Raw genomic sequence first — 27,267 nt, 5'->3', positions numbered from 1 at the left:
AAGATGTCATTATTTTCTGCCCATGCTTGAAGCTTTAATTTGATTGCCTGCATTGCTAGCCTGTATATTACCGATGTAATGATCAACGGTCTATACGAGTGAATTCTATCTTTCTCCCCCTTACATTTATAAATTAAATTCATTTTACTTGGTCGCCAACTGTCTGGTATTCGTCTGTCTCTTGAAGTTTTTTCCACTGCTTTCACCAGAGCTTCCTTACTTTTTGGTCCTAGTTCATTAATCAGCCTAACGGGAACCTCGTCTAGCCCTGTGGCTGTGCGCTTAGGAATTTTCTCTTCCGCTTTCTTCCAGTTGAAATTTGTCAGCACGAGCTGCTTTTTCACTTGGGTCTCTTTCATGCTCTTTTTTTCTTCGTATACAACCTCGTCATTGCCTTAGAAATATTCGGCTGTTATTTTTCGGATGTAATTTATTGCCGCTTCTCCTTCCAATCTGTTTTCATCTTCGTCGAGGATATGTTGTTGCATTGTTGTTGACTTCCTGCCTAATAATATTATGTGGTTCCAAAATATTCTAGGTGCGGCCTTCTTTTTCTCACGTATTTCTGACAACCAACGTTCACTTTCACCTTTTAATTTTGCTTGTACCAGTATTTGAACCATAGACTTTTTCTCCTGGTATATTTCCCATTTACTGGTTACTTCATCCTGCGACAACTGCGCCTTCTTTGCCTGTCTGTGCTCTTGAGATTTGCCTGCTTGTGCGCCCGATGGATGGATGCATGGATGGATGGATGGATGGATGGATGGATGGATGGATGGATGGATGGATGGATGGATGGATGGATGGATGGATGAATGGATGGATGGATGGATGGATGGATGGATGGATGGATGGATGGATGGATGGATGGACGGACGGACGGACGGACGGACGGACGGACGGATGGATGGATGGAAGGATGGATGGATGGATGGATGGATGGATGGATGGATGGATGGATGGATGGATGGATGGATGGATGGATGGATGGATGGATGGATGGATGGATGGCAGTGGCATAGCCAGAAATTCCGTTTGGGTGGGGGGGGGACTCCCTTTGCAGCTCGGCCTCCTCCTTACAGAGATAGTCGGAGGATCAAATATATTAAACATTATTAATAACTACGTCGCCACTGCCAAAGATGCTGCAGACAAATCCTTGAAGGCTACGCACTGTCAATCCAAGTAAAATATTCATAAAAGAATTGTGCCCGAAGTGACTTGTGCCCGAATTGTGCCCGAAGTGAAATTGTGCCCGAAGTGACTGATATCGATGCTTCCATGTGTTCTCTATATTTAATAAGTAAATCAAATGTCACACGACCTTTAGAACTATATCACTTTAAGACCAGCAAAGCAGTGCATGCCACTGATATGAAAAATGTAAACTCCATGAAATGTACAAGTTGAGGAGAAACATATTAATGAAAATTTCTTCGCCTCACAGCCTTTCCCTCATTTGCATCTCTCTCTCTCTCTCTCTCATTCAAGAATCTTGTTTACATTTTTGTACATATGCAACGACCAGGGAAATATCCCAATGACGCTGTCCTTTGTTAGAATGTATTGCGCAGGAGCAGCTGTCACTGGTCGTGTATTGCGAGTAATTGTTCCGAAATTAGAGTCGCAACAGAGAGCACGTGCAAAAGCTGGAGTTCTACAATATATACGAGGGCGAGTCAAATGAAAGTGAGCCAATGCGAATATGTGACAAACGGGGTACTTTATTTAAAAGTAGTCTCCATGAGCATTTAGACTTTTGTCCCACTGATTAACGAGTCGTGTAATTCCCGTCTGATAAAACTCCTTGGGTTGCTGCTTCAAAAATCTGTAACTGACTCTACGCCATCGTCCGACACGAATCTGATTCTCTTGTGCAGTTTTTTCAGATGATCCCAAATGTGGAAGTCGCAAGGCGACCGGTCTGGGCTGTATGGCGGATGTTGCAACGTTTCCCACTTGAACTTTGCCAGTTTTGCATTAACCACATCAGCGACGTGGGGACAGGCAATGTCGTGGAGCAAGATGATCCCATTGCTCAATTTTCCAGGTCGTTTGTTCTTGATTGCGACACGCAACCGATCCGACGTTTCACAATATCGGAAACGATTGATAGTCTCTCCAGGTTTAGCAAATTCGATGAACAATGGCCCCTGACGATCGAAAAAAATGACAACAGCGCATTTCCGGCAGAAATGACGGCCTTTAGTTTTCTTGGGGGTGGTGAATTCAAATGTTTGCACTGTAAGCTTTACCATAGTGTTTCAGGCTAATAGTAGCGGCACCATGATTTCTCCCCAGTCACAACTGCATACAAGAAATCGTCACCCTCAGCGTGATACCGGATTAGATGAGTCACGGCAGTGCCGAACTTCTCTGTCTTCTGGCGATGGTTCAAAATCTTGGGCATTCATTGCGCACACAAGAGCCGATAGCCGATATGTTCATGAATTATGGTGTGACCCGAACCGTGACTGATGTTCACACGCCTTGCCAATTCATCGATGCTTATCCTCCGTTATTCTCTAATCAGCCTTTGCAATTGTGTTGGGGTTGATTGCACGCTGGATATGGCCCGGCCATGGATCGTCTTTGCAACTTTCACGTCCTTTGAACTGTTTCCTGCAACGCCTCACAGTGGCCAATGAAATGCAGTGTTCAACGCAAACGGCAGCCATATGGCGACTAATTTTTTTTAGAGAAACATTTTCATCTGTTAAAAACCTCCCCGCACTACTCTGTTCAACTTTTGGAGTGTCCATTATGTCATGCAACCATGTTCAACCCAGTGTATGAGAGCATTAAAGAACATTTATCCCCACCCCTGCATGTCACTTTTGTAAATGAGATGCCTATGTGCTATGCGCATGCCTATCAAATTATGAACCGGACCGTTATGGCGAGGGGCGGGTTGCCTCACTTTCATTTGGCCCACTTTAATTTGACTCGCCTTTGTACATTAGAAATACGAAGATACAATGGAATGTACAAATATGAAGATACAGCTTGATAAAGGGCAAAAAAGTGTCACTGGAAACTAAGTTCACTGCGCATATACACAAAACCTCGCAACAAGATATTGAAATATGCGTAAAGTCTCCAATAAATCTACGCATTTAAGAAAAAGTCACTATATATGATAAGTCAAACAAGGCAAATAAACATGTTGCGCAACCACAGATCACAGCCACCCCCCCCCCTCCCTCCACTCCCCTGATGTATCGCGCGCGAGGGAAGGCGGCGCGCTTCCTCCCCGCTTTTCTCCCTTGCGCACAAAAGACTGAGCCACCATTGTCGACTCACCCATGCCACCCCCCATCCCCAAACGGTTTCATTCGCACTTACAGCATGCGGCGCGGGGTCACGATTTTATCGCCCTTGGACTTTACACAGAACATGAGGGCGACGGAAGCAATCCACCAGAATGGAGTGTCCCTATATACGTAATTGATACTGCAATAATATAATAAGAGCATCCTGTAACTGAATCGTTTCGTGGCCCATTACTTTCCACAAAAGAAGTAACAACATCCAACTTTCGCCATGCGGCAATTCGCTGCGACGCAACAACGTCTTCTTTTTTTATTTTCTTGGGCGGGGGCACCGAATTGAAAAAAAAAGCTCAAAGGTAAGCATGTTGGCCTCAATCAAATGCCTACTTTAAGCATTTAATGCCGCTATCGAAGGAACATCGAAGAAAACGTCAGACGCTTGGTTCACGGAGAACCATACGCATTATGCTCGGTATCCTACACCGGCGAGACAAAATTTTCCACCCGCCGTGGTTGCGCAGTGGCTATGGTGTTGGGCTGCTGAGCACGAGGTCGCGGGATCGAATCCCGGCCACGGCGGCCGCATTTCGATGGGGGCGAAATGCGAAAACACCCGTGTACTTAGATTTAGGTGCACGTTAAAGAACCCCAGGTGGTCGAAATTTCCGGAGTCCTCCACTACGGCGTGCCTCATAATCAGAAAGTGGTTTTGGCACGTAAAACCCCATAATTTAAAAAAAAAATTTCCGGAGAAGTTGCGCTCAAGCGAACGCGTTGCAGATCTTTCGAGTCGCCGTAGTAATGGCGGCGAGCGACCATGCATTGTTTCTTTTTCTCGTCTGCTAGCCAGAAAGCGTCCAAAACTCTGCCAGGCGAAAATCCAGTTGGTCAGAGAAAAACGAACGCGCATCGAGGTGCGCCGCGCGGTGGTCGATGCAGCACAAGAAAAACGCAAGCGCTGTGGCTGGATCAGCAGCCGGTGGGTAGCGAGAAGAAAAAATAAAAATAAAATACCATAAAAATATACTCAATGTGTCCTGGCGAATAAAAGGCCAAGTAGAAAAATAAATAAGAACTTAGTTACCTATGCTGGCTTTAGTGTCTTGACATGGATGCTTTGGCACAGGTGGCAAATAAAGGTTGATGTTCTTTTCTGTGACATGACGGCACAAATGAACCACCACAACGATTCGTCCCATCGGACTTCGCTGCGTCCTTTGTGAACTTGTGTGGCAGTGTGTTGATTTGGCGTGTCTGTTTGTATGGTCCGATGTGCGACTTTAGAAAAGTCAATCTTTGGCTTCAAGTTTTTATAACAGCATTAAACCCACAAAGTTCCGGAATTGAAAATCTAAAGCACTACTTTGGAAATGTCAATGCCCCTTTCGCATCAAAAGGTTATGAGAACTTTATACCCATAAAGTTTCGGAATTTAAATCCAAGCCCTCAGTAGATTCCGCGGCCTCCACGAGATGCCGAGACGAGCCCGCTCGCCATCAAAACGCCCTTGAAACTTTGTGCTCGGTGGGGCTCCTTGCGTTACCATATGTGACTTCCGATGCATGGGCGTTGCCGCGGAGTCCTGTCAGATTTCGCAATGTTCGCGCTAAAATGTCTTTTCGAGCGTGAAAAGGACATTCTAGCCAAAATCGAGCACGATTTCCCGCGCCGGAAGTTGGTTTGGTCGGCGGCGCATGAGAGCACGAAAATATGTCGGGGCGGGGGGGGGGGGCTGAAGCCTCATAAGCCCCCGCCCTGGCTACGCACATGATAGATAGATAGATAGATAGATAGATAGATAGATAGATAGATAGATAGATAGATAGATAGATAGATAGATAGATAGATAGATAGATAGATAGATAGATAGATAGATAGATAGATAGATAGATAGATAGATAGATAGATAGATAGATAGATTCAAATTGGCTGAAGTAGACAAACAATGCCAATCGCATTAATAGAGTGCGTCCGTGCTAAGTTAATCAACATTAGGCGCTGTCAATGCTCGGTAGGGGCACCATCTGGGAACGCCGGTTACTGAATGTTCTCGTACCTGCCGCGGAATAATTAAAATAGTTGCCACCTTGATGCGGACAGTTGCGGCGTCCGTTACACTAAAAAGAAAGACTGAATCCCTTTACATAATAAATCATTCTTTCGAAACGTAGTTTTTGCTAATTTAGTGCTAATAGATGGCTTATTACAAAAGGAAATGAAGGTTGCAGTTCAATTTTCCGTATTTCGCACCACAACCTCGTACCGCTACGTCGGTGTGACGTCACCCATTTCGAAATACATTTATGCTCTTGGACCGTTGTTCCTGCAACCTCCTAATCTCAGTCTTTGGGTCTTCCATAACGCAATGTAGTCTGTCTCTACGGATAAAGTTTAACTAGCCCAGACAAAATAATTGATGACGTCACGACGACCTAGTGAGGTAACATCAAGGTCACATCGCCGCCGGCATTTATTTTTATTGTATTTGATGGCCTGCGAAGCCTCTTCTCACGCTGAGAATTGCTTTTCTTTCTTTTGTATTCTAGAAGGCAACTCACTAGCCAGCTTTAACCTTCCTTTCACACCTACCTCCCTTTCTGCAGAAAGGTAGACTTCTGGCTCAATTCGCAGATATGCGCGATCGAGGGCCCCTAATAAGAAACGTAGGTTGAGCTGTATCAGCAAGACACCCTTATGGAATACAAAAAACAATCCTCAAGAACGCATCTCACGATGACTGCAGACGTTAACGCGACTAGCATTGAAGCAATGTAGCGATGAACACCGAAACCCGTCATGTATGAGGCGCGTACTGCTGCCGAGCAGCCCTCTAGCACTTCGCTTTGAACATGCTATGCCCTCTGGCGCCGCCGCCACGAAGTCCGCGCGTGGCACGTGTCTCAATACGCATGACGTAGGTTCCATGTCGCTCAGCAGCGGATAAATTTTCAATGAGTTTCTTTTTCTTTGGAGGGCGACACACACCCAGGGAAACATATCTAGCGTCCCAAGTTGACGTGACAAAATTTATATACGCTCAGGCATATACATAGCGCATAGTGGATAAAGTTCGCAAAGGGTGTTGATGACATTAGACGATGTGGGACGGTTGGTTTCGTACCCAGTTCCTTCAGCACAGCTGCATGATTATTTACCCATTAGACCACGGACCATGAAAAACTGTCGATAAGGTTTTTTGTTGCTCAATACGGGATACATAAAGGGGTTCTTCCAAGCGTTATTGAATCCCGCGAACTTCCCGCGGGACTGGCTGCTCGAGGCACTTTGCGTGTATTCGTGGGTTTCTTTCACGTTCGGAAAAACACTTTTATGTAGCACGCACTGAGCAACAGAAAATTCTATAGAGTTTGTCATGTTGCTCTACAATTAGCTCATTGACATTTTTCATCTCATTATAATATATGGGAAGTTGATTAAATAATTAAGAATAATTGTTTAATCATGCGGAATGCTAAATGTAATCTAAGTATCTCCAAGCGACGACAAACAACATTACCTTGGTACTGTCCAACTACGTGGCATTTGCATATTTTTAAATATTGGTGCATGATAGTTGGGGCACCCTGAATACTCGTCTCTAGCATTCCGGTGAAGTTCAGACGGAACTCACGAAAAGAATTGAGGCAAGACAAATACTTGTCCTCTCTCAGTTTTCCAAGTGTGTTCCGTGCCAAGATACTCGCCAGGCCAAACAATGAAGGTCGTTGTGGCTTTTTGAGACAAACATAACTCCATATGCGACTGTAGTACATGTTGATGGCTATTTTCTGATGCCTTTATTTTTATATTATCATCTCCTTCGCTTTCTCCCTCTACTTTTGGTTACTTTCCGACCCATTGCAATGCTGACTAGCAGGCTAGATCGCTGGTCTCTCAGCTTTTATCTCATGTTGAATCTCTTTTTCTCACGTAATCAAGATATTGAACTATTTTTTTTTTTCTTCCTTCTCTGTTCAGGTCTTGTAGCGGGTGCGCTCATCGGAAGTTTCGGAGTCCGCCTAACACTTATTCTTGGCGGCGTTATGATGGCGGTTGGATTCGGCGTGTCACTCTTTGCGACTTCCACACTGTTCCTCGTCTTCACAGTAGGGGTCCTGGCCGGTAAGTCGCCCGGGAGCGCTGTCGCTCATAAGAATTCAGGAGCCGAATTCAGAAAGCTCTTCATTCGTAAGGCATAGGCGCCATTATCTGGCCACATTCGCTATAATAATGTCCAGCATCATGATTGGCTTAATTTTTTTTACTCACGGAGAATTTTATCGTAAGAGCTATTCACGAATACGGGCCCTGTTCCTTATGAGTTCAAACAACGTATGGCACCTGCTGTCCGTTTCAAGAGAGACAGCACCACCGTCGAGGACCATTCATCCTCTCATCGTGCTTGTTTTGTAGCGTAGTCAAAGTTGAAACTAAATAACATTTTGGGGTTTCACATGCCAGAACCACGATCAATCAGGCAGGGATATCAGCACATGGTCGGCACGTGGTTTTTGGCACAATGATGCAAGCCGTAGTGCAGACTAGAATTTCATTTAATTATGATTGCGCTGTTCGTTATTGATGCCACAGTGTAGCGCCGTTTCAGACGCACGCTCCACTCTTGTTAATTTCTATATGGCCGCAGCTCTGCTCGAACACGTGCACTTTTCGGGCCCGTTCAGTCACCGCGTCCGCTTCCACCGTGGCAACAGAAGGCGGGACTGCATGCAGTGGGAATTGCCAGTTTTCCGCCGCATTAAAAGCGCTGTGTTTTATAAGGTGTTGTATTTGCTTGTCCATGGATACGACGCAAATGCCTTTACTTTATATAAGTTTCGCCATCTGTTATCCCAGATCTCATGGAAAGCAGTGTACAGCCAGGATGATCCTGAAGGCCTATAAGTAGTTTCTGTCTGCTTTCAAGACTGTGTTTATTAAATTTTTTTGTTACCAAAACGGCGCATCCAAAGAAGGTCTCCAAGCCCTGGGTAACGAAAGGATTACTTGATGTAATTATAATAAAGAGGCACTTTTTGGCCAGTATTTTTAATTAAGGAACTTAGATGACATGCGCTCATTTTAAAAAAAGTTTGTAATAAACTAACAAGCTCTTTCAAGCAAGCGAAAATAAATTATCTTCATAACTTACTCCACATTGAAACGACGAAAGTACACGCATGGTATGCCAAAAGCTAAACACTATACTCAATCTTACGCTGCAGGATGGTGACGTAGTTCCGGAAATAACGTTAGACAGGGTTTATTTACCAGGTGCTTCACTGGTCACATGTTTTATAGGCTCTTTTTTCGGCCTGGTGCAATACACTTGCAGTTCACACAGTTATACATGCCGCCTTGTCAATTCCAATTCCAAAGACATCACTGGAGAAATTAATCGTACTTACTAATTGAAATTAAAAAAAATGAATGGAATTTAAACTGGATGAATAAACAACTTGCCGCAGGTGCGGAACGATTTCACGTCTTCGCAGTATGCGTGCGATGCTCTACGAATTGAGCTACCACGGCGCCGTTTTCCCATCCACTTTCTCGGGTATTTATGTGTTGCTACTAAACTAACCCTGAGAGTGTTGGCCAGCGACACCACTCACAAACCTTGGCGGCGGATGTGGAACATCCTTTTTGCCACAGGCGTCACGAGTTAGTTCTAGTAGCAAGACATAAATACCCGCCAACCCTATAAAATGCTAAACGATAAGAGTGCGTCATTTTTACCTGTAACGGCCTAGAAATTCTATGAATGCAAAGTTTTGTTTATCTTTTGCATTTATTTTCTGAGGCCCAGGTTGTATGTCCTCACATCATTCCGCGTTTTTATCCTCTCTCTTTTTGCATTTATTCGCTTGAGTTTCAGAATTAAGTTTTTATTGTTAACATCGCTGGGTGTTCCTACCGTTTTTTTTTCTATGCCTAATTGCGCAGACATTCCTTTGTCATCTATTGTGTACGGAATGTCAGTACAGTGATACAGGTGTATTTCTGCTGTGCATTGTATTGATCTATTGATTTTTAATAGCATGTACATAGTATCTGTAGCTTACGGGTACAGGCCCAGTCACGCCGAATATTCGAGCTTTTATCCTGCATCCTAGACATCTGTAGTACTTGATATCTGAATAAAGGTGACTTGAAAAAAAATGTAACGTCTAGATCTAAATGTGCCTGATATGTGAGTATAGAGTGAAACCCATTAAAATGGGAGAAACATTAACGACACAAAAATTTTATTGCACATATTTATTCAGGGAAGGGTAGAGAGGATGACGATTTAGTCTTTGTCCACTCAATCGGCAATGCGCTGAAAACGAACGTTACAATTTCAAGCATTTGATGTTGGGCCCCACACAGTACAATAATTAGTGTTTACACACTTGACTAGCACAACTTGGTCGAACATTCCTGAATCATAATTGCAGTTTGTTTGCTGTGGCTGCTTGACGCCTGTGATCGGCACTTAAGAGGAAGCTTTAGCTCGGGTGCTCCTATCTAAATACATGTAAGAGGAGAATTCGTTTTTCGTGGCAACCACTACACCAAATTTGGCGAGGTTTGTTGCATTTAAAAGAAAAGCTTAAATTCTATTGACTGTTGGTTTAGAATTCTTGAGTTAGGTCGTGCATTTTTTATTAAAAAGTGGCGAAAATAGACAATTTTCAGAAAACAAAACTATAAAGTGTACAACTGTGTAGCTGAGCAATGAATGGTGATATCACAATTATGTGAATGGCGTCTAGTAGCGCATCTAAAGCAGACAAAATTGATATGTTACACATGCATCTAAAAAAATTGTTATATGTAAATACAGCTTTAGCAGTACCCTTGTACACAACGAAGCAAATTCACGAAAGATATAAACTGACATATCAGATTTGTCCGCTTTCATTGGTCTAGTGGATGCCGTTTACACAACCGCAATATCTGTTTTTCGTTCAGAGCTATTAATTTGTAAACCTCGTGCTTCTATTTTTCTTTCAATCTTTTAAATTTGTGAAAATATTTTCAACAAAATTCAAATCATAGATCAAAATTACCCTTACAAGAGTCACTAGAATTTAACTTTCTCTCTCAAGTGCAATAAACTTCATTAAAACCTGTCCAGGGGTTGTCTCAGGAAGACGTTTTTGCGTTTTACATGTATTGAAATCGGTCACGTTGGAGTTGCACCCGAGCTAAAGCTTCCTCTTAAGCAGTCGTGAATGAACGGCAAGAGGTGAACGTTAGCCCTCAATCTGCAAACACGGAGAAAGTCTCTCCTCGGCAACGATTTCACAGCGCATTCGATAATACGCTTTACGATCAGTCCCTGTGCAATCAGTTCGTGTGCTACTGAGCTGGGAGTCGAGTGTTCCGTATCTATGCATCACAAGATGGAACAGAGCAAGCAGTCATGGAACAACGCACAAGCACAAACGTAATATTTTCCTAGGCATGCGCCATACACTGCTTAGGCTAAACACAATTTACGGCATGCAATTCAGAGTTCTCAAAACACGAAGGTGCGTAGCTCAACTCCACAGCACTCTTGCGAGACAGTATAAATAAGCCCAAGCATACACTCTTGTGAACAAAGACTTGTTTTGGTGTTCACTCAAGAAAAATGTGCGGCATGCTTGACAGTTGCCCTCAGAGCAGCGAAAAGTCGCATGGATGCGTCACAACGAATGCTCCCTCGCCCTGCCAAGAAATGCCCAACCCTTCCTCTAACAAATGAAAAAGCGCTATAATTTGCCAGTGAGCTGTGAAATATCTTCCTTCTTTCTTAGGAATCAGAGTGTGCAAATAGACCATTATTTTGCTAGAGGGAAAGCGACAAGCTGTTCTTGTTAATACCGTTTTGTTGCTTCTATGTCGGTACTCTTCGTCTTTGTTTTTAATAACTGCGACAGTGTTGAAAGCTTGGCAACTCAACAGCCTATTATCTCAATCATAAATTCCACACACACGCATATTAAAAACACTACACGAGAGAACAGCACAAATAGAATACAAAAGACATTCAACTATTCAAGAACTTTACAATCGCTTAGGATGAAACATATTCTATATATACAGTATACTAATATAAGGGGTAACTTGACTCCGAGTCAATAAAAATTATGCGTAGCGCAATCAGCGTATGACCTGTGACGAGCACGAGTGTTCTTCGCTCATGTCGGTATAGATATGTTCAAAACAAAGCGCATCAAAAGTCAACAACGCGACAAATGTGTCATGATAATAAAATGAGATGAAATAGCAGCAACACGTCAACGCGAGAAGACGAAATTGTCAGCGTGATGATATCATGAGACAAGAATTACGTCACTTAAATACCGCTACTAACAAGGGAATAGTGAGGTCACTTCCCAGAAGAAAATCGCGCAATGCTTTCACAGCTTCCCTTTGTTTACATAGTAACAGATGCAGGGACTGAGCCATTGTTTTACAGATAACGGCAACAAGATAAGGCAACAAGACGATCACGAAGTCTCTCTCGATGTTAGTGAAATTGTGGGTATTCGACGACAATATGTTCTACAAATCTTTCCACGGTGCCACAGTGAACCCAGTCTGGGGAGGGTCTTTCCCTATACGATTAAGCGGAATGTATTTATTTATTCACGTTACCTTACAGGCCCATTGAAGGGCATTGAGTAAGGAGGGCAACAGTAATTACATGACAAAAATAGCTACGTGCAACATCCTTATGCTATATTAATACGTAACGAATTCAGGTTATCACAGAATGTTTCACGATTGGAGATGGATGCAATGTGATCCGGGAGACTGTTCCAATATGCAATACCTCTTGGTAGGGGTGAAGAGCTAAATGCCTGCGTTTGATCATGAATGCGCATGAAACTAAGTGCGTTGTGAATGCGACGAGATGTGCGCACAGGAGCATGAAGCGGCAAACAGTGAAAGTTATTGCTGTAAAATGTACCTGTGAAACAGAAATAAAAAAAACAATGAAGCGGCGATCTTCTAAGGACTGAAATGCAAAATCTTGTTTTATTCGGGTAGTGCTCGAATGAATGAATATTCCATAGCAAGACGCAGACGAAGGAGGTGTATGTTTAAAACCAGTTCTATGTGTATCTTGAGGTCTTGTGTAAACTATCAGAAGGGCTCTATGTTGCAGAAACGAGAAAATTTTGTCCGCTTATCAAATTACATGTTTTTCGATCATTTGTACCTCCGTACCTGAAGTGCTGTTTTGGCATCAGATACAAGAGATGGTATTAGCTTGAATTCGTTCAAACTATGAGCGACACCGGCCATTTTGTTGTTACTTCATTTCATGTTATTTCAGTGAGGCTCAGGACTCACTGCAAATCGTTGTGATGACTGAAATGATAGGCAAGGTTTTGTTAAAAATTTCATGAAGATATTGCAATAGTGTCTAACGAGCTGTTTAAATTGCTTACTATGCGCATATTACTTCATTGTGAGTGCGTGTACTTTCGGCCATAAATGTCGCAGCTTGTAGAATTCTAAATTGTTATGCTGATGTACATGACGAATTGTGAAACGAATGGCAACTTTTCGTCTGTCGTTGCGCCCCATCTGTGAAGACAAGCATATTGTTTTGTGGCAGTCCGCTCAGATGCAGCAGCGTTGGAAATTTTGCCCCCTATAAATGAATCGAACACTTCTTTTTTATGCCAAGAAATTTCAGGACCACACAAGGCGTCATCAGCCTTCAAGGAGGATGATGTATGTCTCGCCGTAGGCGAGGGTATCCTTGGGGCAGTGTACTTCGGAGTGCTTGCACCACATCAAAGGTGCTTTCACACCTCTGCATGAACTTGCCCTTTCAAACGGGAAACACGCGGTCCGATTCGGTGTCCGTTACAGCGTTCGTTACAGCGTCCGACGCGATGAAACGGCAGCCATAATCAAGGTGTTTTGCCGTGCCGAAGCGTCGGATGGGACGTCTGGCGTGCGACAAACCAGACAGGTTTTCATCGTCCGATGCGTCCGACTGCCACACCGTCATTTGGCCGCAGCCAATGACAGCGCGGCTGGCATGTGACGTTCTCTGACATTCCCTCCACAGAGGCGGAGCAGGCTGCCGGTTTCTCGCTGCTCTTTTTTTTTTTTCTTGCCAGCTACAATTCGTTTCCGACACGAAATAATTAGGAGGTCATTAAAATTATCTCAAACATATGTGCCTTTTCTGCAAACCAGCGCCCAGTACACTTGTACTAAGCTACTGGCAAGATCGGGAGTAGCGATGTGAGGGCATTTCGCAGGCAGAACACACACCGACAGGTTGAGCCAGGATGCTCACTTGGCTTGCACGGCTGCCCTTCGCATCGATGGCGTCGAGTAAATAGATTGCATTCTATTAAGGGCGACATAAGTTTACAATGTTAATCGTGTCGGCAAAAATAAGCGCTCTTCGACGATGTTGGGCTGGGTCGCAAGCGCCGTCGGCCAAGCGCCCGCCGATCTAGCCGGCTGTCAGAGAAGCCGTCAGTGGACAACGCACTGTTGTGTAGTGTTTTGCCGCTCGCAGAGCCATAATTTTATCGACAGTGTTCGCGTAAAGCAAGGCAGCGTTGTACAAAGTTGTTTATATTGCATTGCTGGGCGTGGATAGGAAATATTCTGAGCGTACAAGCCGGGGCGCTGGATCTGGGCGAAGCTTACGCGCCGCTCACTCGTTCTCATGCACCTACCGTGTGTCCCAAATCGTCAAATGCCGCATACTGGAGCATGCAGTAGAAAATAGCGACACGTTTCTTGCGTGTGAAGAGCTCCTCGGCATTTTTTTTATCAGCCCGACCACCGCCAACCACAAAAATTGGCGGAAGAAGCAAATAAATTTATTCACTTTAACAAAACCAGTTGTTCATTTGGTACTCACGTCGTCAGGCCCTTTCTCTCTCCTCCGAGTCCCGGGCGCGTTGCCGCGGAAACCTCGCTGCGGTGCAGATGTAATCGTCATGATCATGTCTTTGTATCAACATCACATCTACTGCCATGTGGTACAGCCAAAAAGCCAATATGGGGATATTAGTGCCCCGTGACAACTATGCATAGCACACGTGGCAGTTGCAGTGCAAGTTTATACAAACAAAGTGTAGTTTGCAGTTCGTGGAAAGTGACAGGACGTCTTGCACGTGCAACCCACAGGTAAGTCGAGCGCCTCTTCTGGACACATCCCGGTGCGTAGGTCCGCGCAGTTCACAGACCCTCGAAAGCACGGTGTCCAGGAGCAGAGCCGCAGTGCCGAGGCAGTGAGTGGGACAGCGTCAATACTGAGTCCCGCCAGCCTAAGAAACAAAGCTCGCTTTCTCGGCGTTTATCGAGGCAAACACAAGGATCACGTACATTACCAGAGCACTTCGCACTAGGATCGTACAAGGCGTACGCATTCGAGCTGTTGGGCGCAGCTTTACGCGCTTCCTTATCGTGAACATCGATCTCTGCGAGGACAGAGTGCGGATGCACGCGCACTCGTTGCACGTAAGAACAGGTCGATGAACCATCACTGAGCCGTGGCATACACATTCGGGCGATGAAGCGGTATTGTTTCTCAATAGAAACCCACGATATGCCATAGGACGCGTACGCTTTATAATACGTATGCTATCATGCTTTAAAGTGACCCCTAGTATGCAATTCGACCGAGACAGCCAGAGTTAGAGTTTGTAGGAGTTCGAGGTTGTTTACGCTGCAAACGGATATTAGGTGACTGCTGATGAAGCACTTGACTGTGCTGGGTGTGCAATACTAGTCAGTAGTATGATAAATGAGAGACTTGGGTGTATTACAGTGGGAATATACCTTCACATAGCTTGCAAATTCATTCGGACAGATGCAATTTTCACCAACAACCGTTCGCGCACATTAGACAATGCTCACGATAGTTTGGATTATATCTTTGTCACTTTCCATTTGTTACGGACTCCTGTTTATTTTGATAACCCGCCTCCCTTGCGCATTCCATTAACCAAGAGAATTAAGTAATGTCCTCCCCGCTTTTCTTTAACAAAGAGGTAGGAGAACATGAAAGTAATTTCACGCGAATGTATGCACCTCTGCATTCGGCCTTCCGCTGGGAGCATTCACAGTTTCGCCATGTGAAGTCACAGCTTTTCTAAATAAGAGCGACACAACAAAGTTTACAATTGAAATGAGTACTAAGCATCGGCAGGAAGGACTCCTTTAAAGAGCATAGTACTAGTTAAGAATTATCATAAATAGAGATAATTTTGTCACACGATATAAAATTTCACTAGTTCATTTCCTTGCGCGTGGATCTGTTATATTGCGTCTACAAGCTCTCTCGTGCTTTATTTCCGGGATTCTACATAAATTTAAGTGCTTCGGCATTAGGTGCATAGATAGGGTGGATAGTTATACATCAGAAAATGTGACATGTGCCAACACAAAGGCACACCGCTTTACAGCGAAACCGCAGAGGCTGAACGTCGGATGCGTTCGTTAGTGGCAGGAGTTACTCCAGAGTGCAACACGCATTTAAGTGAAGTTTCAATTGTTTTGTTGAAAGTACGTAATGAGGAGTTCACAGATGAGCACTAGAAAGGCAGTACCTAAAAAGGCCATGAATGTTTCGAAAAAAACTCTAAGCTCAGCAGTTTGACTTGGTCTAAGCTCCGCGGTTTCTTGTCTATATTGGTTGTACCGAAGCTTACAAAGAAACAGCTCTTTTGGCTCGAGCATCAACGCAGTCTCCAAGACTCTTCGCGTGTAATCCCTGTAAGCTGTGGCTAAAGGATAACCCTTGCGTACTACTGTTGTCAAAAAAACACGATTGAGGGGCTCTTTTGATTCCGTTATGTTGCGCATCGCGGGACCCAAACGGCATCTGGGCCACTTGTACGTTATGCACACGTGGAGATTTTTCTTTGCGCATGACAAGCAGCCGCTTGTACTTTCACTTACAGTTTCCGATCCTCCCCCGCGCGTTCGAAATGCAGCTCGCAGTTTTGAGTGCACTGTGCTGCTTGAGTGATTTAGCATCAAAGTAAAATGCGTAATAGTGTCGTTCACGACACATGGTCTAATATTTTGCGTGTTTAGTGCATCCTCTAGCTCAACTAGCGTGTCGAGGTCATTTGGAGGAGACCGTAAAGTCAGCCTTGATGTCATTTCACTGCGGAAGTAATTCGAAAAGGGCAACATAGCGACAAGCCATAAACAGCACATGGCAATCCGCATCGGACTCCGACTCCAGCTGCGAGGGATGGACGATGACGTGGCATAAAACGAGGCGAGCAGAAACATAAATGAATCCATTACTGTGGCAATCGACCGATCTCCTGCTTCGTAAAAGTCAACGATGATGATGACTAGTAGGGAGCTCACCAAAGACGCAACCAGGAGAGGTAATACAAGCTTGGACTCGATCAAGATCTCAAAGAAGGAAACTCTGACGGGATCACCACGCTTAACGTAAAATGTTTCGTACTCATGTGTTATTACAGCAGGAATGAAGAATTGGGCTGCGCCTAACTCGTGTAGAACTGCTAGGTCACCCAATATGTCCAAGTGACCTTTATAGAGAAGCCAAGCAAGCTTCTTACGGTCCGCATGGGAAGTACGTCTCACTGTAGAGTTGTAGAAGGCGAGCGCATCCCAGATGAAGTCGCTCCTCCAAGTGTACCAGATATCTGATTCGCTGTCCCCTGGCATAGGCCGCACAAATCCAACGTCTATAATCGTGTTTCTCAATAGGCTTTGCTTGGGCCAGCTTGTTGCATTTCGCTGCAAGTTCTCGTCACAGCTCATCGAAAATACTGATGGCGAATGGTGTATGTTCGCTTGAACGACTCTCGTTTGTAAGTTCGTTGCGCTATTACTCTTTACAAGGCGGCGAATACATAAGTTTACGTCGTTCTTTGAATATAGATCACTCATCGCTTGATGTGCTTCAGCAGTGATTTCAGTTATCACCCAGTCGACGAGGTACGTGGCATATTGATAACCAAAAATTTGCGCCAGACACTTCAACGAGCTTTGCTGAAGGCTCCGCAGCAGCACATTTGTTTTGGCTCCGTACAAGGTATTTTTCCTTAAACACGGATAAAATTCTGGCCTCGGCAGGGTCCATACGGTTACAGCCCAGGGCAAGCGCTTTAACCAAGACTGTACCGGCGACTGCCAGTGGCTTTCACATGTTGCCAAGGCAACATGGTCTCCGTTTGTAATGTGTGCCGCAATAGTGTCAATGACGTGGTGTTCGGCTTCCTGTTCGGTTCCGATGTTTCCTGCGTAAGGTTCGTGCCAAACAGATGACAGAAAGAAGAGTATATGAATGTTTTTAGTCATCGCCTTGGCTTTAGGTCTGCGGAGAGTTGAAGTGTAATAGTGAGATATTTTTGCCAAAACGCGTTAGAAATGAAATAACCGTTACTGAATGAAATCGCGCGGAATCAGATATATTCGATAGTACATGCACATAAGCGACAGTCACGCAGAGAGTAAGGTTGAAGATCCATTGACCATACTAAATGTTACGTGGCTACAAGAAGAAAGCTTCCCGTACATGTTAAGCTTACTGATTGTTTAAAAGTTACTACTTAAACTATTGCCAGACTAGGCACAGGGAAGCCAACGCAGTGTTAATGAATGAGTTTTGTTAAATATTTTATTTGTAAATGAAAAACGTAATTTATATTGAGTAAACAGTAAATGTTGGCCCTCGGCGGCGTACGGAATTTCACACGTCGAAGTGTCCACTGATCTACTACTTATACACACTGTTATAACTAGTGATTGCAACTAAATACGGCTCTGAGGCTCCAGACAGAGTCACCTATTTCTTTCGAGCTGTGGACAAATTAGGCGACAAAGATTTCTGCCTAATTTATTATCAGCATTAAAATTTCTATAAAAAACATTACTTATACATATGCAGCGCATAGTGCCTCAGTTATTCACTGCTCAATAAAGTAATCAGTGTCCAAAGATTACCTCAGAACAGTTTCGTCATAGCGTCCTCTATTCGCATTTATGTACTCTGGATCTTTCCTCGAGACTCACGGTTCCTTTCTGTCTCAGTTTGAGTCAGCTTGACTGTGGCGCTGATACGCAGGAAATTTTCGAGCGGAAGTTACCACCGGTAGTTCGATTGAACTATGCGAGAGAAGCAGCCGAAAGCAATTTTTCGGAGCTCTAAGCCTCACTTCAAAAGGCACATCGCTCACTCTGCAATATTTGCACAGAACATTAAATTTCAGTCGACCGTTGCAAAACTGATTGTTTCCAAGTGGATGGTGCGGCATTTCCGTGCTCGAAACGTCGACAGCAGTGTCGCGTGTATCCTGCAGTTGCTGTTCAATCCAACATTTATGCACACGTCCCTCTATTGCAACTAACATCGGTGCGAATGTTAGACATGTCAAGAAAGAATCATATGTCATTTCTTTGAAACAGTATGAATCGAGAAAATAAAGTGTAAAAAGAGTAGGGTGCAAACGAAAGTGACAAACCTGGGGACGACGATTGTTTTCGGAATGAAAGTATACATCTGTTAACCAAGCCATGTGATTCACTCACTATGCGTCTGCGAGGCACGGCAGGGCCACTTATTACCCGTGTCGCACGAGGACATTTTAAAATCAGTATACAGCTTATCGTAATATTCACGGTTCAAGAAAGGCAAGGCTTCCTGGCATCTGGTTAGTGACTAGTATGCTATGATTAGTGACAAGTATACTGTTTACAGATTTGTCCTGAGATCAAGTTATGAAGTTGTTACAGACGGTCAGTCCCCACCTTAGAAACCAAACGGTCGTTAGGCGCCATATAATAGTACAAGTACCATCAGGTAGGCATTTCAAGTGCAGTCGGAGCTGAATCGCCCGTAGTAACTGTGCTACCGACGCTGGGCATTCGCTGGCCTGCGACGACATGTGGCTTTCTTCATACGTGCAGTGTTTTCGTATGATAAAAAGACATGAGACTGCGCGCGTCACCTTATGCAAAAAGCGTCAATAATTTCCTTTCTAGGTAATTGATAAGTGAGCGGAGAACGAATGCCATTGAAAGCTTTGGCGCCCACCTACTTCTGCCGCACTGATCGGCGAGGCAGGCGCCCTACCTCAATTTCTGCATCACGAAAGAACGGAGTGCCTTCAATCTCTCGCTTACGAGCGGTACAGTCAGCCAAATATAGGTTCGGAAGAATGGATCTGAAGTCTCGTTAGGGCTTCCTAAACGACATTTTAACCGCTAGACAGATGATAATATGAGCAAGAATCTTCAGCGAAAACGTGGGTGATATTTTCCAAACTACAGATTCTGTTGGAAGTTACCTCCCGTCCCGTCGTTCTTGCTGCTTGCCTCTCCAGTCCTGTTTTTTTTTTTTTTTTGGTAAATGTGGGGCCGATATTTCCATAGATTAGCATCAATGCAGCATACGCTGACACAATGACGACAACGCACCGTCTGTGTTGCGCAGAAGCTTATATTTGCAACTGGCATCTTGCATTAACATTACAACTCATACCGACTCGCCCAAGGTTTACAAATATGCCGTACAACGTGTAATTTGTGCTACATTGTAATTATTGTTCTTAGAAAGGCTAGTAAACGTTTTTTTTAAATTCATGCTAATAGCGCATTATAAACGGGATAATGTGACGAGGCCGACTCCACAGATGCGGCATCGCTGTTTCGTTCTCTGCTGCGTACAAACGCGCACGCATGTGCAGGGTTGTCAATGGCGCGAGAAGAACTCCCGCCCCCTCCCCCTGTGCAAAAAATGCTACGCGCTTCATTTTGTGTAGACCTGAAGCAGCGTACAAGATGACACTCCCGTGTGGCATATTCTATATTCGTCAGACTGGAAGGTGCAAAAATGATAGGCCTAGTAAACAACGCGCGCATGTAGAATTGTCATCGTATGGATCACGACGTCTCACTGATCAGTGCCAAAGGCGTCAGCGCGACTCGCCTTTTCGTAGCACGCGTTTCCTAAGTTAACAAAAAAACTTAAAGTTAACAAAAAAAACTTAGAAAAAATATCGTGTGTGACACGCTATACATGGTACAGTCGCTGATTATCTTTATTTTCAAAAGTCCGATAAGGTCGACGGGAGCTCTTTCTCGATTTGGGCAAGTAACTTCATTGCTACGTGCAAAAAGTTGCCTTTCGTACTGCAACCCCCATTTTAGCAGACGCTTATAACAACCGCTGCACAGATCTCCTTTCACAAAACACTGCTGTCACGCCACTGTACAATAAAACAGTCGAGAAAGTGATGATGTCTGATTGAGAAAACGAGACCACCGGTTACAACTGATCAGTTCTGTGCAAAATTCTGCCCACGAAAAAAAAAATTGAATCTCAAGATTGGCAGTTGTTCTTTGTGATGACAAGTATATTGAATGGAACTGAAAAGAGCCTCTCTTCAAGCATAAAGAAATTTGACCTAGTGATAAATGTTACTCTTGCGCGTACGCACAGCGCTGGGGGTACCTAATATATCCTAGACAATGATACTGCATCAGTATTCTTTTCTTTTTGACATAATATTGCGCCGAAGCAGTAAGTTAGGATGATGTTTTCTGACGCTCTCAAGACCCAAGCAATTCGTGCAAAAAAGTAAGTCAAAAGTTGACAGACTTTCCATCAAACATTAGTTGCTTCCTAGTATAAGCAACCGAGTTGAAAAAGTTATGTTCGCTATTTGAAAAAAAATCAAAGCGGTATATTCCCTCTGTATTTATGTTCGCCTTCTGTGCGTAATTTGTAGAGTCCTGCAATTCTTCCCATTGCTGTTTTCTCCTGGCCCCTGCAGAAGCTATAACGATCTGGGAAATATAGAGCGACAAAGTTCGCAAACACACGGAAATGGTTGTGCGTGACAAGATTCAGAATCGTAAGAACGTATTGTCTTTCTGGACGAAAGCCTCGATCAATCAGCTGTAACCACGTTGAAGATTAGTTTTTATCATCGTAAAATAAGCAAGTCTGTCTTCGCAGGAACAATTGTTTGGGCTGCTCTAAACGATACTAACGGCTTTCCGTAAACAATGCTGTTTCTGGATCTGCCTCTTTTTGAGGCCCAGGCTATTTTGGCGAAAATCCTTCATGTTGAGAATCTCAAATGTAAACAAATGATGATCCTTCGTTCTGTTGGTGTGCCACGACAAGTTCGTAAAGCTATAGAGGTTCTGCTGATAACTTTGATTAAGCCAATACTCGCGTACACAGGCGATGTAATTCACCATGTTAATCATCGCGAATATTGGATCGTGCTGCCCGTTTTCACGTAGGAGTGGTCACGGAGATATCAATAAAACTTCACCACATAATCCCATGCCTTCAAGCGAAACTTTATTAGGAATATAAACTCACTGTTAACTCGTCCATTAACGACGCAAGCTTCGTTATGGCTTCCAAGGAAACGGTGTTGACTCATCAAAACATTGCTAGTGAGCGTTATACGTGCATGATCGCCAGTTTTATCCGTTTACAGCGCCAAGAACCCATGACCGCCACTCCTGACCCTCACATACTAACAACGTAAATTGCACAGAGCCGTAATGCGACCGTTCTACTCGATTTCATCTTGACGCTGTATCGTTTGGCCATATAGACGCCTATATTACCCTGATTGTTTTGTTCATCAATCCAGGACGAGCCATATGTAAAAATACTGAAAGATATCTATAGCAGCTCCACAGCCACTGTAGTCCTCCATAAAGAAAGCAACAAAATCCCAATAAAGAAAGGCGTCAGCCAGGGAGATACGATCTCTCCAATGCTATTCACAGCGTGTTTACAGGAGGTATTCAGAGACCTGGATTGGGAAGAATTGGGGATAAGAGTAAATGGAGAATACCTTAGTAACTTGCGCTTCGCTGATGATATTGCCTTGCTTAGTAACTCAGGCGACCAACTGCAATGCATGCTCACTGACCTGGAGAGGCAAAGCCGAAGGGTGGGTCTAAAGATTAATCTGCAGAAAACTAAAGTAATGTTTAACAGTCTCGAAAGGGAACAGCAGTTTACGATAGGTAGCGAGGCACTGGAAGTGGTAAGGGAATACATCTACTTAGGACAGGTAGTGACTGCTGATCCGGATCATGAGAGTGAAATAATCAGAAGAATAAGAATGGGCTGGGGTGCGTTTGGCAGGCATTCGCAGATCATGAACAGCAGGTTGCCATTATCCCTCAAGAGAAAAGTGTATAACAGCTGTGTCTTACCAGTACTCACGTACGGGGCAGAAACCTGGAGGCTTACGAAAAGGGTTCTACTTAAATTGAGGACGACGCGACGAGCTATGGAAAGAAGAATGATAGGTGTAACGTTAAGGGATAAGAAAAGAGTAGATTGGGTGAGAGAACAAACGCGCGTTAATGACATCTTAGTTGAAATCAAGAAAAATAAATGGGCATGGGCAGGACATGTAATGAGGAGGGAAGATAACCAATGGTCATTAAGGCTTACGGACTGGATTTCAAGGGAAGGGAAGCGTAGCAGGGGGCGGCAGAAAGTTAGGTGGGCGGATGAGATTAGGAAGTTTGCAGGGACGACATGGCCACAATTAGTACATGACCGGGGTTGTTGGATAAGTATGGGAGAGGCCTTTGCCCTGCAGTGGGCGTAACCAGGCTGATGATGATGATGATGATTACCCTGATAGTTTGGTCTGGGCTTAATGTGGGTTGGTAATGCTGCAATATAGCAGGCTAAAAAGCATCATCCTGTTATACCGACCAGACTTCACGGCATACAGTTGGGCTCCTTCGTTTTATGGTAAAACCCTATAACCCTCGATTTTTGCACCCTGAAGGAAAGCTATAAAAATCGGGATAAACCCGACTTCCAGCCAAGTTTGCCCGTGCGTCAGGTATAATAATGAATACAGGTGTGCCAAGAATAATGAACGCTGTTGACATTTTGCGAGCAAGTGGTCAAAAATATTATAATAGCATTATTATTATTATTATTATTATTATTATTATTATTATTATTACTATTATTATTATTATTATATGAATATGGTATATACCTCACCTTCTGTAAGCTTTTAAGAGAAAGCCGGCATATATACAGGGTGTTTGAGCTAACTTTAGCCACAGTTTAAAAATATGCCGACGCACTCTAAGAGACGCGACCAAATGCATGTTGCTCACTTTTGTATGTAGTGTGTCACGCAATTTTTTTGTATTTTGCAAAATTAGACAATTAGTGAAGATTAATTAACCAACTTCCAAAGCTACGAAGCTAGGCGAAAAATTCCACTTGGAAAGTTGCAGAGTGGTTTGCAAAACGTCCGATTAAACAGTTTCGAACTTTTTTTATCTATTAGGCATTATTGTTCTCCCCCTTACTGCAGATGCAGTACCGTCCGCTATATGGCTCTCCCGTTAGCGATGAAGGCACTGCCGTTGAGCGGTTTAAGTTCTGGAGATGGCACTGCCAGAGTCTAGATGAGCTGGCTTCAAGCGGTCGGTGGAAATTATCTCTTCACGTCCGCTGACAAGAAGTGTGAAAAACTTCGCGTCACGTTTGAGGACTTTGAAAGGACCGTCGTAAGGAGCTTCTAAAGGAGCGCGAGTAGCGTCGTGACGGATAAATACGTGACTGCTATGAAGTGAAGATGGGCTAATGTGAACATTTCTGTGGTCGTTACGGAGCGGCGGTGGTATAACAGTGGTCATTGTAATGCGACGGCGGTCGGCGTAGGTCAGCAGGTGACGGTTCCGAGGCGAAGAACTCGCCGGGTACGCGAAGTGTCGTGCCGAAAACGTGTTCTGCTGAGGAACACTGTGCATCTGCTTTCAGAGCTATGCGAAGGCTTAGGAGAACCAAAGGCAGGCGCTCTGTCCATGTAATCATGGAGTCATGGCCACGAAGTGCTGCTTTTAGTTGACAATAGAAGCGTTCTACCAGAAGCGTTCTACCAGAAGCGTTCTACGCAGAAGACAGGAGAGAGCTTGAAAAAGGGACGAGTGAAATTGTCTTTGTCTGCCTGTCGTTATGGTGTGTGGTACTCCGTAACGAGAAATCCAGGTATTTAAGATGGCCTGGGCTACGGACTCTGCAGTAATGTGAGAGAGTGGCATTGCTTCAGGCCAGCGTGTGAAGCGGTCGATACAAGTGATTATGTATCGTTGGTTCGAGTACGGTGGTAGTGGACCGACGATATCGATGTGAACGTGGCCGAAACGAACGCCTGGTGGTGGAAACTGACCAAGCGCGCTCATAGTGTGTCCACTGATCTTGATGCGCTGGCAATTTATGCATGTCCGAGCCCAGCAACGGACGTCAGTGGTCATACGCGGTCACAGATATCCCGACCAGACGTTGTGTGGCACGTACTCCAAGGGTGCGAGAAGGAGTGTAGTGCGTCAGAAGCTTGCTGCCGAAATTGTTGTGGAACGTACGGTCGGGGACGACCCGTAGACACGTCGCATATCACTGTGACGTTGCAGCCAGGCAGTGAGATATCTTCGAAGCGCAGAGAAACGTTGGCTGTCCGGAGTGTTTGAAGTTCACGGTGAGCGGTGGCGAGGTGGACGAAGTCAATGTCGGAACGATTTGCTTGGCTTCCATTTATACCAACCTGTGACAGAGCGTCAGCGACGGGATTATCGGCACCACTGATATGCCGAATATCAGCAGTGAATTCGGAGATATATGCAAGCTGGTGAATCTCGCGGGGAGTGGGCGAGGAACTGTTGAAGGTAATAGCATAAATTAAAGGTTTCTGCTCGTTGATAATAAAGAACTGACGCCCTTCGAGATTGTGACGGAAGTGGCGGAGTGCGAGGTAGAGTCCTAGCTATTCGCTACCGAAATTGCTGTAGCGGGTTTCAGCTTCCTTGAAAAGAAAGATACAGGCTACCATGTCTTGCCAACCAGTTGTTGAAACACGGCGCCAACACCTATGTCAGAGGCACCTACCATAACGGACATTGGAGCGTCCGGCTGCGGGTGTGCCAGTAGAGTAGTTGTAGCAAGGGCGTTCTTGGCAGAGAAAAAAGCAGATTCAGCAGCATTAGTCCATGATATAGCCGTGCTATCTCGTGGTGTGCCAGAGAGTAGAATGTGCAGAGGCTGCAAAATTAAAGCACAGTGAGGAATGAAACGGCGATAGCAATTGATGAGGCCCAGAAATGCCCGTAATTGCTTGGTGGAAGACAGACATGGGAAAACTCTAACGGCTTCGACACGGGATGGGACGGGTTGGATGTTATGCTCGTATACTCGATGGCCCAGGAAATCGAAAGAAGCAACGCGAAACTCACTCTTCGAAATGTTTACAACCAGGCCATATTGACGGAGGCGTTAAAACACCTCAGGTCGGTCAAATTCGTGTTCTACAGCAGAGCGACTGAATACAAGAATGTCGTCTAAATCGACGAAGCAACAAGTCAGGCCACGGAGTACTGGATCGACGAACTGCTGAAATGTTTGAGCGGCATTACGGAGGCCGAATGGTATGCGCGCGTATTTAAACATGCCAAAAGGGGCAATTATTGCGGTTTTAGGAATGTCGGAAGGCTCTACAGGAATCTGATGGCAAGCTTTTACTAGATCCACCTTGCTAAATATGTAGCAACAATGAAGAGATGCGGTGAAATCGTGGACATGAGGTGTTTGGTACCTATTGGGAATCGTCACCTTATTTAATGCGGGGTAATCGCCACACGGTCGCCAATCATCAGCCTTCTTGGGCACCATGTGTGAAGCAGCTGATCAAGGGCTAGCGGAAGGACGAACAAAGCCCAACTCGAGCATGTGTGCGAATCCTTGCTTTGCAATTTTCAGACGGTTTGCTGCTAAGCGGTGAGGTCGGGCGTGTACTGGTGGTCCTTTAGTCACAATGTGGTGCGTTACTTTGTGCACTATTGGACGATCTGACGAGGGTGGTTCGAACAACTCTGCAAATTCCAGCAGGATGGTGGACCACGGTTTCGGCACCTGAGTGTGTGCTTGTGCGAGACGCAAAGGTGGTGCAGACGTGGTGATACCTTGTACGGACAGGTTTGTTGAGGAGTCAAGAAGGCGGCAATTGCGAAGGTTGACGACAAGGTTAAACTTTCACATAAAATCAGCGCCGATGATTGGCCCGTGGACGTCAGCGATGGGGAATAGCCATGGAAAGTGCGTCGCAGACCGAGGAGAAGAGTGACAGATTTCTGGCCGTACGTTTTAATGTTAGAACCGTTGACAGCAGCGAGAAAATAGGGGGAATGACACAAATTTCCGCACCAGTGTCTACAATATAGCAAACTTTCGTGACACGGTTGGTGACGTAGAAGAGACGGCTTGATGCGCTAGCCGTCGTCAGTGACTGGCCCTGCCGTTTCCCGGAAGGTTGCAAGGCGGACGGCACTGCCGAGCGCGAGTGCCGTATCTGGCGTAATACCAACAAATTAAGGGAGACGGAGTGCGGGACACGTTTTGGTCATGCGAGCGACGCCGCTGCTAATGGTTATTCGTACGAAAGCGTAAGGCAGCCAACTGGTTAGTTGGCTCCTCTACTTGCGCAGCAAGGTACGGCCTTCAACTGTCGGGTTCATCAATGTACTGGTGTAACTTGGGTTGTGTCGCAACTGGTGCATTAAAGCGGTCAACAGTGGATATCAAAGGTTGGAAATCATCCATAATCTGGTCTTCCATTGTCGCTAAGGCCTCGACAGACGTCGTAGTAGGTGAGGCACATAAAATCGTGCGTACATGGTTCGGTAGACGCTGGAAGAAGAGCTCCCGGAGGATTTCCCAGTCTGCTGATGCTGGACTAGTTCCCAGGAGTTGTATCATGCGGCGAAGCAGCTCAATCGGTTTTCTGTCACCGAGGGGCTCTATTACTGTCCACTGCAGTGGTTTCTCAACAAGATTCCAGACAACATGTACTTGGGCCGCTATAACGTAAAGCAATTCCAAACTTTTCTATTCCAATTCTGCAATCAGCCCAACGTGATTGGTCAAAAACTTTTTTTGGACCACCCCCCCCCCTTCACCTGTCTGTCACGCGATGTGACGAAATCC

General features: G+C 44.8%; 1 protein-coding gene across 1 annotated transcript in view; it reads left to right on the top strand.

Moving 5' to 3' along the window:
• The first annotated feature begins 7,321 nt into the window (after window positions 1-7,321).
• Window positions 7,322-27,267, top strand: part of LOC126524544 (monocarboxylate transporter 9-like) — a 41,114-nt gene continuing 21,168 nt past the window's right edge. The window contains exon 1 of the mRNA XM_050172843.2: window positions 7,322-7,397. Coding sequence (XP_050028800.2) covers window positions 7,322-7,397 — 76 coding nt within the window. The remainder of the gene's footprint in view (window positions 7,398-27,267) is intronic.

Source organism: Dermacentor andersoni, chromosome 3, assembly GCF_023375885.2.
Source record: "Dermacentor andersoni chromosome 3, qqDerAnde1_hic_scaffold, whole genome shotgun sequence".
Lineage (NCBI taxonomy): Eukaryota > Metazoa > Arthropoda > Arachnida > Ixodida > Ixodidae > Dermacentor > Dermacentor andersoni.
Note: the sequence above shows the minus strand (reverse complement) of the source record. Positions and strands in the feature narration are given on the sequence as shown.